Below are 13558 nucleotides of genomic sequence, written 5' to 3'. Positions count from 1 at the left end.
CATTGTGTCCCAAAGGACTAAGTCTTTAGTAATCAGCCCCATGACTCTATTTATACCGTCTATATCAATATCTTATCACATCGAAGCCAAGGCCTGAGTCCGTTATCACTTCCTAAGACAAAGGCAATGGAAACTTTGTAAAGGGCCGGCGGCCTATTAGAACAATAATAAAAACCTCCTTACTGTTTTAGATTTAAGGTCATATGCTGATAATAGTCTTGAAGAGCTTACGTAGTAAGCTTATTTATCCTATCTCCAAAAAATGGGCGAGTGGGTGGTCTCGTGGCCTGTGAAGCGAGATCAAACAGTACTATCGCTATATGCGCCCTTCGAGTATAGTAACTTTTATAGAGCTATATTTTTCGAAGGAGTGATAAAAAGGCGAAGCGTATGTCGCATGGGATATTTTATTGATTACTGAGATAGAGGATGCGCCGGCACCTGCACGGGAGAACACTGAGGTGAGGATTTTGGGTTTTCTATCCTGATGATCGTGACCAGATTGGACTGATGTTTTCTATTGTAATTTCAAGGGTAGGAGCAGTATATGTGATCCCTTTCACTAAGCAGATAAAGATTGTCTCCTTGTGCTTGGTTGATTGCCTTTTTTTAGGTCGACTGATCCCCAGGGTAGTTTCTACTGTCCTAGCCAGGACACCAAATGTATCTTGACCAGAATTTTAGGGTCTTGACAGGACTACAAATTTGTATTCCATAGAATAGACAAGAGATGGTGGAAAGGGTGGCATTTGAAGTTTCTTCAATGGACATGCAATCGGATGATGCCACCCAGTACTTTTATTGTGCGCTGGGAACGAGATTGGTGATTGTTCAGACACGATCCTACTATGTCACATTTATGAAGCTAAGCGATGCATGCACGTTTCAACCTTCCCGATTAAATACTATTAGCCGCAGCGAGAGCTTCACGCCGTGTCTTGCTGTTGGGGTCGAAGTACGGCGTCTCGCCAATTCCCACAGCGCGATGACCCGTACGAGCACCTAACCCAGCGAAATCAAAGATTGCGCTATGATAAACAGTGCGATTATCCCAGATAGCTGCAGAGAGTTAGATGCCCGTGATCACTGATGCAAGAAACATGTGCAGATCTTACCAATGTCATATGGATTCTGCCACCGATGTCTCAGTTGCGTATCATGCTCTTCAACAATCATCTGGAGAAACCAATCGTGTAGCCGCCGGCTTTCATCCGCAGTTACTTCGTTGATTTTCACAACATGGTTCCCAACGGCGAACAGACTCTTCCAACCGGTAACAGGGTTGGTACGAACCACCGGATGCACCGCGCTGAGCGATGTCCCGATGTTGTTCGGGGATCCACGGGGTTCCGAGTACAGCTTAAACCCCTTTTCCGCCGCGGTGACTGGGAGTCGAGTCTGGGCAAAGGTGGCAGTTAGGCCTTCGAGAAACCTCCGGTAGACGGGGGATATCTTGTCGTATATTTCGCAGGAGGAAGCCCAGATTGTATCTAGATGGGAAGCATTAGGACATCAAATCTCGATGGTCGGCACTCGTGATGGGGCTTCTGGAAGGCATGAAGGCATACATACCTCCGCCAGTCTCAGGTAGCTTGATGAGCTTTAGAATAGAGTAGTCAGCGGGGTTGGGCTCGTAGCTAGTATCGGTGTGCCAGCTGTTTCTGATATCGGCGGGTCGGTTCTTCCAAAGGTCCTCGGCAGGGTTGGCGGCTTTGTCAGTTGTGATGACGTTGAGCTCTGGATCTTTGTCGAGGTTGTAGTTCGTTAGAGGGTGGATGTGCAACTTCGAGGACTCGGGTTTGCCTGTTAGGACACCTAAACGTTGGGCGAGCTCCTTTTGAAGCTCATCGGTAAGATCGGTCTGCGCACGGAAAAACACCACTCCACGGCGAGAGACTAACAATAGGTATCAGTACTAGGATTGGGATATAACACATAAGGTTGATTTGCATACTGGTAACGGCTAAGTCGCGCAGAAGTTCGTCGCTGTTAGGAGCTTTCAACCAATCCACCACATGGGCATCAGGAAATTCAGTTCCAATTATTGGGGTGACATAGAATGACTTGAATTGATTTAAATGACCGCGCAGTTCCAAAGGCTCCCTAAGTAATGAACCTTCAGTGACTCCTTTTTTGTGGCCACTTGGTACCGGGGGAGCAGTCTCAGCGACGGTCATGATGAAGTACAGATTTTGAGTTGATATGGAAATAAACCTAGCTATTGGAATTGAAACTTCTTTTTCATCAGGGAAATTCCACACTCTTAAATTCAGCCCAAATTTATCTCGAAAATTTGGACCTCACCTAGTGCGTGACCGGATGTGCATATGGAGACAATATCTGGGCATCAAAGCATGGTGTATACGACCCAATGAAAGACACAAGCTGATCCCACCTACAGAATATACACGCACGATATGGCTGCTCGAGAATAACCAAATTATACCCTTGTTCGGCCGAACTCGGTAGGCGCCAGAACCAGGCAGCGAACAAATAACAAGTGTAGTTTGCGTAGTAATTTCATCCAGATGCTTTCTTACGCATTCATATGCTTCCAAGGCCCGGTACTCTTAGATATACGAGATGACTACAGGGGAGTGTACCCGAATTAATCAAGGGTTTTGTATTCTGTTTATCTCAATGGTTGGCATGTATCGTACGGGCCTTCTCTACACCATACTAGCTAAATATATTCTGGGCTCACGGTCATCCGAAGGCATTCTGAAAAGCTTCCCCGTGGTCGCATTCCCATTTCATTTAAAATTCGACCAAGCAATGGCCAGTTTTTCTTCATGAGGACAAGGTCTCATACTTCATGGAACGCACCACCTGATCTAACTTTTGAGTAAATGCCCTCATCTCCTCCACGGTGTTGTAATGTACTAAGCTTGTCCGAAGGATGCCATAGTCAGGCAACCCGATAACATCATGAACAGTACGAGGAGACCAACAATCGCCCGTTATGATTCGGAAGTTTGATGTTTCATGAATGACCTCTGCAACCTTGTCAGACGCCAGTCCCTTCACCGAAAAGCTAATCAAAGAAACCCTCGCTTTCGCGTCCGCCGTCGCACATCCATAAACTGTATATAGATCAGAATTAGCCGTCAGATAGCCCAATATCTCTGCCGTAATCAGCTCTTCATGGGCAATGATAGCATCCCAACCCACATGGTCGACGAGGTGGGTGATGATGGGCGTCACAGCATGCTCCAGCTCGAGGCAGCTGTTGCCAAGTCCTAACCTTACATGCAGAGCTGTTGGGTCAAAAAAGTAGTGGTTCAGGCTGGTCAGATATCGCTTTTGAACCTTTCGTCGAGCATATATTTGTGCAATGTGAGGGCCAAAAACCTTGTACCAGCTAAACACATAAAAGTCTACGTCTAGATCCTTCACGTCGATCGGGCGATGTGGAGCCCAGGCCACGCCGTCAACACAGATCAGAGCCTCGGGAATTGTATGGACAAGTTTTGCAATCTCTTTGATGGGCTCGATAGTCCCGGTAATGTTGGACACATGTCCGCAGCAGACGAGTCTTGTCTTGGAGGATAGGAGGGGTCGCAGTGTGTCCAGGGAGAGCTTGGGATCTCTGTTGTTTCCTATGCCGCCCTCTGGAGCCCACCACTTGATGGAGATACCAAGGCTCTGTGCCAAAGCAACCCAGGCGGTATTGCCAGCTTCGTGACAAAGGACCGAAACTATAATTTCCGAGTCCGTGTTCAAGTTTGGTCGAAGGGAGTTGGTGAGTGTCCGTAGCATTCCTGTCGTAGAAGGGCCGAAGGCTTTATTCACCACAGGACAGAAGTTAGCAATAGCATTCAAAGTTTTTATCAATAGAGTCCTTGGCTCTAGAAAAGATTGGCCAAGATAGGTCCACTTTTACCAATTTCATCCGGGTCCGCATTCATGAATGAAGCTAGCTTCGCATATTGTGCCGTCCGTTCCTTCACATCAACCATGCTTTTCGAGTCGAGCCCACGGAGGTTCATGTGGGGAGCAGACATAGTCCGAACGATACTGTGTGCTGAAGTGTTAGCGGCGTTGTATCTCTCTGTCATGACAGCAATCCGGCAGTACCTTTCGATTGCACCTTTATAAACCAGAGCACCTGATCCATTGTTTAAGCAAACGGCGCCTTTCTCAAGGCCTGGAAACTGCCTTCGAACAGCCTGCGTGTCGAGATGCAGGAGACTCTTGTTGACTGTCATGGTCTTGGGAGGGGTGGGGGGTTAAAAGTGAAACCAGAAGAAGAGACAACAATCAATATCTGGTTCGATGATGTCGAAGGGTATAAAGATCCTTTCGCGTGACAGTTTCCAGTCGGCCAATTCAGCCCTAGTCGTTCTCAACTTCTGCATTGACATTGGAGGGATAAGAGCATGACCCTGGGACATGATATTTAAGGTCAGCCATGCTCTTGAAAAACTTCATGATCCACTTTCAATATAACCTTCCTGGATCCAGGAGTCAAAACTGATTGAGCATCTCTTCTTTCAGACCATTTTCCTTGAGTACAAAGACATTTCACACCTTCGTCCACTGAAGTACATTCACCACTTCCATATCCCCTCACGAATGACGTTCTCACTGCCGTCGGTCCATACTGGAAAACGAATTCCTGGTGTGAGTTGAGCAACAATAAAGGCAGTTTTCGTTCTTCGACTAGCGGTTTTGGTGTCAGTGCTTCGCCGTGTTGCTTTGGACCTATCTCATTCCTTCAGTGGGAGAGGAGACCCACATACGCCTGAATTTATCCCAACAATCATGTATAAGTGGGTCTACGCGGGGTCAGCTAGCAGCTGCATACTGAACTCGTGGCTGGCTGAGTTGAATTTCTGTTACGGTATGTTACTGAGGTACAGTATGGTACGAGCAGTCAGGAACCCCACGACTATATTCCTGGTCGTGAGGCAGTTGTACGCGGCCATGACTCTTCGGAGTCCCCGCGATGGAGCCCTGGTTTGAACTCACTAAGCCTTGGTCTACATGGGTTGCATGATGCTAAGGCTAAGATCGCAGGTTACCATTCCTGCCATCAAATCTGGCGATACTTTGGTGATTCGGTAGAACACCTCACCGGTCATGCTCTAGAAGGGATTTGCATGCACTATATTTGCGCATGGTTTGCTTACTATCTTGACGAAAAAAATCCTGTTTCTCTTGTTCATTGGTCACATGGAAGTCCTTCCGGAGTCGACCTTGGCACAAAATCCAACAAGTTCTAACTTGATGCTACACTATGATTGATCTACAGAAACAGAATATCGACGGCTACTGACCCTATATCCTTACCCTTCATTCGACCGCACCTCCACTAATAATATATCTAAAGCTAAGCTAACTCAAGAAACAGAAGACTTTGATCAAACATTGAATCGAATGAGAAAAACGTCTCAATCCTGGTACCAGGGCTAAACAGTTTGGGTCGTGGCACCAAGATACCCATTACGACCAGTCAGCATAGCCCCGTGCTGCTTAGCATCCAGGCTTGCCTCTCGGAAGAGAGCATATTTCTGATTATGCCACTCGACGCTGTTCATCTCCCTTCCATCATGCGAGGTGAACTTCGCATCGAACTCCGGGCGTAGGAAGTAGATGCAGGAGAACTTGTCGAGTCCTTCCGGGTTCGCTGGTGGTACAACACGGTGTAGGTTCGAAGCCAATGCACCGTTGGATAGAAACCGCAGTGAGTCTCCGACGTTGACAACTGCATGTCCGGGACGAGGTTTGATATAGTACCACTGCTCAGTCTGGGGTTCGAAGACTTGCAAGCCTTCGTTTTTGGTGAACACAACAGTCAGGGTTCCCATATCGGTATGTGCCATGTTTCCAACCTTTTCGGTGCTGCTGCCCCACGGTAAGTAGTTGAGCATAGCCATGTTAGCTGATGAGGGAGCATCCTTGCGGTGGCAGTCCTTCAGGTCATCAGAAAGGTTGAGAGCTTTTGACAGGATAGAGAGAATACACTCGGTGTATCCGTGAACATCTCCCATCCAAGCCTCAATGAGTGGTAAGTTCTCCTCAAAGGCCCGAGGAAGCTCCAATGTGTCATTGCCCCAGATGCCGTTGTTATGGATCTGAAAGGATTCAAGTTAGATCATTCCATGGCGCTTAACCCGACATTCCCGACAATCATACCGAAAAGCTCTCATAGCCATCCTTCTTCTCTGCGAATGGTCCGACAGAGCAGCCAGCTCGCTTATAACTTTTATGAGATATGTCAGAGACTCCTCTGAAATAAGTCGCAGGGAAGACTGGTAAACAAAACTTACCCTTGAAGTCTCGACGGTAGATGCTTTTCAGTGCTGTACTGCTCTTTCTCTTCCAGTGAAAGCTTGAAAACTGACCTCCCAACGGCGATGAGTTCATCGACCTGTGTCAAAGTCCCACACGTCGAGGGATCACGAAAGTCGAGATAAAAGAACCCCTTTTCCTTGCAGGCAGACACAAGATCATTTGCAGTGTCGGCATCCCCTTTCAGCAACCCGGCTAGTGAGATCGACTTAAGGTCCGCCTGTTGAGCGGCTTCGCAAGATGCCATAATGCGAGCCCTAGTCGGCGAGATGTAAAATCGACAAAAACTGAATATGATGTTGACCAAATGATGAGCTTTACGGAGGTAATTTCAGTCAGAGCTGGGCCATTTCCAGGTGCTTCAAGTGTTCGAATTTATGCACATTATTGAGTGGGGGCTTCTACCCAGCTTAATCTCTATGACTACGTCAATGATTCCCACCATGTAACAGTGATTCGAGGACTACACTTCGCACCTGTATTGTTAAACTGAGTCACGCATGCTTTTCATTGTACATCTGCAGTATGACTCTCTCAGTCAAATTTGCCATTCCGTAATGGCGGGCTGCACCAATCTATCTGTATGCACCGCAAGCTCTAGATCTATGCACAGAGGAGTGATACGTGCGTAGGTCATCAACATTGGAACTCCTGGTTGTGACATAAAAAGAGACCTGAAGCGCGAGGTCAGCTTCAGTGACCTGAAGCTCACATCGGTCACTCTCATGACAGCCCCAGCCTTCTTCGAAAGCACACTCCGTAAAGAAACCAAAATGCTCAACACAAAAGACTACAACGCCATGAGTCTCGCTCAGCCTACGAACTTCAAGGCAATGCTGAACTCCGGGCAATTTCTTTGGGGTACCGGCTGCCGGATTCCCCATCCAGAAGCCGCCCGAATCATTGCTGCCACGCCGTTTCATTTCTGTTTCTTGGATGCGGTACGTAAATTTCTGCTTCGGATGATCATCCTCAGTCGTAGCATGAAAATTGCCTATTGATGTGAGGAGTAACAGGAACATGCACCTCTCAACGCAACCCTGCTTGTCAGCCTTGTTCGGACAATTCAGTACCAGTCGAATGGTTGCATGGTACCTTTCGTGCGAATACCAAGATGCTCTCCGGAACTGTACAACTATGTCTTAGGGGCTGGAGCAGGGGGCGTCGTCATGCCTCACATTCAGAATGCCAAACAGGCCGAGGAACTCGTTCGCCTGTGTCGGTTTCCCCCAATGGGCGACCGCAGTTTTCCTCCTGCGGCCTTGATTGGCGAACAGCAGAATCGGACACCGATAGGGCAAAGCACATATGATGTATGGGACAGCCATGTAGCGGTATTCTGCCAGATCGAAGACCTTGAGGGGCTGGAAAATGTCGAGGAGATCTGCAGAGTCCCTGGGGGTCCGTGCCCTATATTCCCTTACTAGCATCCCATGTCTGCATGATCGAAATACTAATACAACTCATCTCTTTATAGTCGACGGTCTTTTCATTGGTACCGGGGATCTACGAATGTGCATGAAGCTGTCCCATGGATCTCTCGACGGTGACGAACCAGTATATCTTGCAGCCCTGAAAAAGATCCGCGATGCAGCCAAGGCGAACAATCTCCCAATCATGGGGTTCGGCATCTCTCCCGCTGCCCTCCAGCTTAGAATCGATATGGGCTGGAATGCGTTCATAATTCATGGGGACATTGATGCTATTTGCACATCGGCCACTGATTCCCTGCAAACGTATACCAATGCGGCGTATGGACGGAATGGCCACCAAGACGGAGGGAAAAACGGTGAATCATTGGTCAGTGGGACACGTTCCTTGGATGATGTGGCATGCAGGCTATCAAATGTAACTATGACAGCGAAGTCATCGATGCAACCGAGGTCTCATCAATCACCTTAGTCTGCACATTCTAAGAAATGGATCATCTGAGAGCTGGGCTAGATCGCACGGTAACTTGAGTGATGTAAATCTCGAAAATTAGGACAAACTTCTGGCATGAAATGGGGCCCAGTCGTTCTCCAGTATGGAAGGTTGCACATATGCATACTAAGGCCTCTATTACATTGATATATACCGCGGATTCCGGAGTGGGAGCTTCCAACCTGGATCACTTTTCACCCGTGCCCGGGACTTGCATGTTCGCTCAGGCGCTATATTGTACATTTCCATATACTGTCCACCTTTCCAGAGGCCAAACGCAGCTTCATACATCCCTTTTACCGATTTCACCACTTGGCTTTGAACTCATTACCAGGAAAAAAAGGGGAGAAAAGATGGCCAGTCTTGAAAGTGATGTCAAGGCGCTCCTTGCTCGAGAGCTTGAGGTGCCCATTCACGAGGTACGGAAGTATTCTAAATATGAGACCCAAAATGAAGGGAGCAGGCTTGAGAGGTAACACCTTTGTAGGTGACCACAACTGCGGACTTAAAGAAGGATCTGACGGTGAATGATCTGGGAAAGTCTCAGATGATAAATGCAATTCGCGAGGTTCACCATCCGAGATATCCCACTTGTAGTCCGACTCTCTCACTAATGGTCTGTGTAGAGATTCGACGTATACATCGAGGAGGAAGATACCGATCAACTTAACACAAGTATGTCGAACATTAACTGGTATGAAAAGCCTACAGCTAACCGCCGACTCACGTTTGCAACAGCTCACGATGTAATCAAGTATGTGGAAACCAAGCTGTGGTGGTATAGTCTGTAGGAAGATAAGAAATCTAGGTGTTCTCAATATACGAGATATACTCAAGGGCTAGGGATCCTGAGAGCAGTTCTCGCCAAACCACCCATTATTTCAAGTTACTTGAATGTCGCTTTTTAGATGTAGACAGACCTTTGTGACCCCATGAATTAAGAAAAAGAAAATTGGCTTAAACTGTGCAAGCGCAAGAATGTTGAACGCCGTAGCCATGGTTGGTCTTCTACCGAGTCCTCCATGAAGAATATATTTATGGCTCGTCACTTCTGCCTTTCACACCACACACTTTACATCCTGTCGGTACCTTTCTAAACCCTCGTTTTCTACTTTCCCTGATCGTAGCCATCCCAAAGCCATGACAATTCAGGATAAACCAACATTCCCAGACGATGTCCTATTCAGGAGGCTAATTGATATTGCAATTGAAAGAGACAGCAAAACCATTGTCGACGATTATAGTACTGGAACGCAGTTCGGCTATCGTCAAATCCTCCACGGGATTGCGAAGCTTCAACAAACATTGCAAGGACTCCTGCATCTTTCTGAATCACGGAAGCCTGGTAGCGTCTACGTTGCTCTACTTGCCCCAAATGGATACGAATTTATTGTTGGAGTCATCGCCGTTCTGGCGGTTGGTGGAGTGGTCGTTCCAATGCGTGAGTTATGTAGTAGGACAGTAGTCTGCAACCGCTAACAGTTTCATTCACAGCGACCGGTGCGCTGCCCGCCGAAGCAGCGTATATCATCCAACAGTGCAATGCGCAGGTCATGATCGTTAGCAGAGAGCTGACTGAGTCTGCGACGCAAATTCAACGAGAAGTCGAGATTCCATCCATCACGATTGAAGGCAATACCCATACCTCGAGTAATCTCCGTCCCGCTAAGTCCTACAGACTCGATAGCACGCTTGCAGTATCCGAAGAGACTCCGAGTATTTTGTTCTTCACCTCGGGGACGACTGGTCCCCCAAAGGGTGTCCTCCATTCCCGTCGCACGATCAACAAGTATGCCCATATGGAGACAGAGCCAGCGACAAACGACGATATCTGCATAATTCCTAGAGGAGCATTCTGGTCGATTTATTTCACAAAGCTCTTCCAGATGCTTCTCGCTGGGGTGCGCGTTGAGATTCAGAACTTTGGACGCAATTACAATCTCATTTGGGAAAGGCTTCGTGAACAGGCGGGAACGAAGATTGTCTTGTCTCCTACCTTTTGGTACGGTATGATGCTGCACTATGAAAGTCATATTTCGAAGTTGCCGGAGCAGGTGATTCAAGACTACATTGACGGTGTGCGATATATTCGAGACGCGTGTGCTACGGGCGCCATGCCTTCAAGTCGGGTCAAGCAGTTCTGGCAGGAAATGCGCGGTGGAAAGCCACTTAGGGTGCTGTATGGGTCTACGGAAACGCAGGAGATAGCTATGTGGGATGGGGCAATAGGGAGCGAAGAGGTAATACGCCACAATGAGAGATCAATATGGTAGCTGACATGGCTATCCGTGATACAGGCTGACTTGGGAACTCCCTTTCCACATGTGACTATGAAGTTGTCCGAGGGAGATCAAGGGGAGCTTCTTGTTAAGACTCCATCTATGTTCCTTGGGTATATCTCTCTTTCCATGCACCGATCTGTGAAACAAAGTGCTAATGTGATCGTTGGGAATATTACTAGGTACTTGAACTCTCCTGATGCTACGGCAAAGCGCCTGGACGCCGAAGGGTTCTTCAAAACGGGAGACCTAGCAACCCTAGAAAATGGTCGATTTATATTCAAAGGAAGAGCAAACATGGACTGTCTGTTTACCTGCTCCCGAATCGCCCTAATGAAGATTCTTGTCTAACTCCACCACGAGTATAGTGTTCAAATTCTTTACTTACAAGGTTCCTCGAATGGAGGTTGAAGCCAAGCTGACCGCACTGCCTTATGTGTCGGAGGGATATATCTTGCCAGTCCAAGATCCACAGTGCGATACCCGGACCGCTGCACTGGTACGATTCCATGATAGCTACGATAAGATCGACTTGGGGTCTCTGCGGAGAGATCTGGCCCACGACCTACCAGCTTACCAATTGCCTACCGTGCTGAGAAGTTTGAGGGAGGGTGAAACTGTGCCACGAACATGGTCTGATAAGACGGCCATGATGAAGGTTATCCAGATGTTCTTCCCACAAGACACCGAGGACAAGATTTGCGGAGATGCGACAGAAGTGATGGATGTTAGCGGTTTCATGAAAATGAAAACCACAAAGCTATGGGAATTGTCCGGAATCCGATAGCAGCTTGACGCGAAGTGTTGACAGATTATGCCATTCTTTACGATAGCCTAAAGATTACCATGTTGATAGCTTCAATGTTACACTGGAAATCTTGGTCACCATTGTGAGCTCAGACATCACTAATCTACCCTTATCATGGCCTGAGATTTCCAACCCTAAGAAAACATGCGGATTCTCATCTAGATGGTTTTAGAGGAGCCGTTGACCAGCTGGTTGATGGAATCCTTAATGACTCCTAGTGCCCGCTCAATTTCACTCTCAGTGATGACGAGAGGGGGAGCAATACGAATGACGCCTGTTCGGCTGGATTTGAGCTATATCGCCAGTTAGCATGAGCCTTCCACTGGAAGGTGGTTTTACTTACCAAAAGCCCCTTCGCCTTCATGACCTCGCACAGCTCTATGCCAGTGTGTCCATTGGTCTTATTTTGGTCAATGACAAAGGCGTTGAGCAACCCCCGGCCACGAACCGTCTCGATAACGGGGGTCTGAGCTTGAATAGCTCTCAGACCCGCTCTAAGAAGGTTTCCAAGATGCTCAGCCCGCTCGACCAAGTTTTCCTCCTCAACAACCTGGAGAGCCCGCATAGCAACTGCCGCGCCGAGCGGATTCCCACCGTAAGTCGACCCATGCGTGCCGGGCTCGACTGTGAGCATCACATCATCGTTGGCCAAGGCGCAGGAGACGGGGTACATGCCACCGGTCATGGTCTTTCCCAAGATGACCATGTCGGGCCTGATACCGCTCCAGTAATGACCGAGTAGCTTGCCCGTCCGTGCAATACCCGTCTGGATTTCGTCGCAGATCAACAGGACCTGGTGCTTGTCACAAAGAGCTCGAGCCTCTCGGAGGTAATCATCATCTGCAACTATAACACCCGCATCTCCTTGTATTGGTTCGATCACAAATGCAGCTAGGTTGAAGCCAGCTGCCGCGAACGCCTCCCGCAATGCCGCCTTATCGTTGTACGTGATCAATTTGTCGGTCCCCGGGATTGTGCAACTAATATTCGGCACTAAAGGGCCGTAGTTTTCACGCGACATGTTATCCGAGGCTAGGGAAATCGACGCGAGCTAAACAGGCGCCGTGTTAATTAGACACTGGGAAGCATTGCGAGTTCCGTCATGTTGGTACGTACTGTTCGTCCATGATGGTTTCCCGCCGCACCTAGAACAATAGCTTGGTCCCGAGGCACACCCTTCACCTTATAAGCCCATTTCCGTGCAACTTTAATAGCAGTCTCCGAGGCTTCCGCACCCGTGCTAGAGGGTAGGGCTCTGTCATAGCCAAATAGCTTGGTTACCATTTCGGCAAATTTGGGGTATACATCATTGTGAAAGGCACGAGAAGTAAGTGTCAGCCGGGAAGCCTGCTCCACCAGGGCAGCAACAAGCTTTGGGTGGCAATGTCCATGATTCAGGGCGGTTGAGGCCGAGTGGAAATCGAGATAGTGATTTCCCTCCGGGTCCCAGACAGAGGCTCCTTGGGCGCGAGCGAACACGATCGGAAGGGATTCGTAGTTCTTTGCTGAAAAGTTCTTTTCGGCAGCAAGGGCAGCCTCAGTTGTCATAGCACGATTTGAGGGCGTCATACTATCACAGGCATGCTCGTTCGATACCATTATGAGACTTTCGGGTGGAATATTCTGGTAAAAGACAAGAAATTCTTTGATTTTGGTAAATGTGAGTAAATCAGAGGAAGCAACGGGAATATAAAGCTCACGAGGAAGGAAACAATATAGTGACAGCTGGTAGTGATTGACACTTTTGAGGGGGTAGGCCGACCTGCATGATGAGTAGAAATGGATATGATAGCCTCATTTTCTTTTGCCCAGAATATGCACGGTGATAAATTTGCACCTCTGGCACCCACAGTTGGTAATCAATCAAATGCATACCATGATCGGCTTACACCGGGAATCAGTGGCCATGCTCATGCAGGCACAAATGTTATGAGCAGCACAGAGCTATTATCATCGTCTAGTAGGAAACTAGGACTGATCGGGATGAAGTTCTACCGAACTACCTGAGTCCTGACAGAGGCTAAACAAAAATGGACAGCTTCGTGTACCTGAACTTCCTGTTCTGTTGCTGATATGGGCTAGTAAGCATAGTCAACGATGTGTACATTGGTCGTAGGTAGGGGTACCTAAACGCCGGAGAATATTCTCAATATACCGTAGATTAAACTCTATAGATTAATAGTGCACGGGAGGCCATCCTCCATGTGACTGTTTCCTGCACGTGGGTATATGTGATTGGACATATTGCCCAGCG

The 13558-nt window shown here is 48.0% G+C and overlaps 6 protein-coding genes across 6 annotated transcripts; 2 read left to right on the top strand and 4 right to left on the bottom strand.

The window, feature by feature from the left end:
• Positions 1-898: 898 nt before the first annotated feature.
• Positions 899-2177, bottom strand: F9C07_2281748 (putative alpha-ketoglutarate-dependent sulfonate dioxygenase; the record flags this gene model as incomplete). The annotated part of the gene is made up of 4 exons (XM_041290711.1): positions 899-1059; positions 1116-1490; positions 1573-1896; positions 1955-2177. 4 exons carry the CDS (start codon positions 2175-2177, stop codon positions 899-901), a joined length of 1083 nt encoding a protein of 360 aa, XP_041144348.1.
• A 613-nt stretch (positions 2178-2790) lies between these two features.
• On the bottom strand, positions 2791-4208 carry F9C07_4700 (putative cysteine desulfurylase; the record flags this gene model as incomplete). Its single annotated transcript, XM_071511252.1, has 2 exons — positions 2791-3761; positions 3884-4208. The coding sequence occupies 2 exons, from the start codon at positions 4206-4208 to the stop codon at positions 2791-2793; spliced, it is 1296 nt and encodes a 431-aa protein (XP_071364921.1).
• A 1203-nt stretch (positions 4209-5411) lies between these two features.
• On the bottom strand, positions 5412-6541 carry F9C07_4699 (putative gibberellin 3-beta hydroxylase; the record flags this gene model as incomplete). The annotated part of the gene is made up of 3 exons (XM_041290709.1): positions 5412-6077; positions 6139-6205; positions 6273-6541. The coding sequence occupies 3 exons, from the start codon at positions 6539-6541 to the stop codon at positions 5412-5414; spliced, it is 1002 nt and encodes a 333-aa protein (XP_041144346.1).
• A 310-nt stretch (positions 6542-6851) lies between these two features.
• Positions 6852-8930, top strand: F9C07_2242491 (HpcH/HpaI aldolase/citrate lyase family protein; the record flags this gene model as incomplete). Its single annotated transcript, XM_041290719.2, has 6 exons — positions 6852-6875; positions 6927-7235; positions 7311-7695; positions 7772-8636; positions 8705-8785; positions 8844-8930. The coding sequence occupies 4 exons, from the start codon at positions 6852-6854 to the stop codon at positions 8194-8196; spliced, it is 1143 nt and encodes a 380-aa protein (XP_041144345.2). The 3' UTR covers positions 8197-8636; positions 8705-8785; positions 8844-8930.
• Positions 8931-9357: 427 nt separating this feature from the next.
• F9C07_2281744 (putative amp dependent CoA ligase) lies at positions 9358-11283 on the top strand (the record flags this gene model as incomplete). The annotated part of the gene is made up of 5 exons (XM_071510521.1): positions 9358-9658; positions 9700-10457; positions 10491-10609; positions 10649-10800; positions 10865-11283. The coding sequence occupies 5 exons, from the start codon at positions 9358-9360 to the stop codon at positions 11281-11283; spliced, it is 1749 nt and encodes a 582-aa protein (XP_071364920.1).
• A 179-nt stretch (positions 11284-11462) lies between these two features.
• F9C07_4696 (putative 4-aminobutyrate aminotransferase) lies at positions 11463-12903 on the bottom strand (the record flags this gene model as incomplete). Its single annotated transcript, XM_041290708.1, has 3 exons — positions 11463-11597; positions 11648-12355; positions 12421-12903. The coding sequence occupies 3 exons, from the start codon at positions 12901-12903 to the stop codon at positions 11463-11465; spliced, it is 1326 nt and encodes a 441-aa protein (XP_041144343.1).
• Positions 12904-13558: the final 655 nt, after the last annotated feature.

This window comes from Aspergillus flavus, chromosome 3, assembly GCF_009017415.1.
Source record: "Aspergillus flavus chromosome 3, complete sequence".
Classification (NCBI taxonomy): Eukaryota; Fungi; Ascomycota; class Eurotiomycetes; order Eurotiales; family Aspergillaceae; genus Aspergillus; species Aspergillus flavus.
This window is presented reverse-complemented; position numbering and strand designations above follow the sequence as displayed.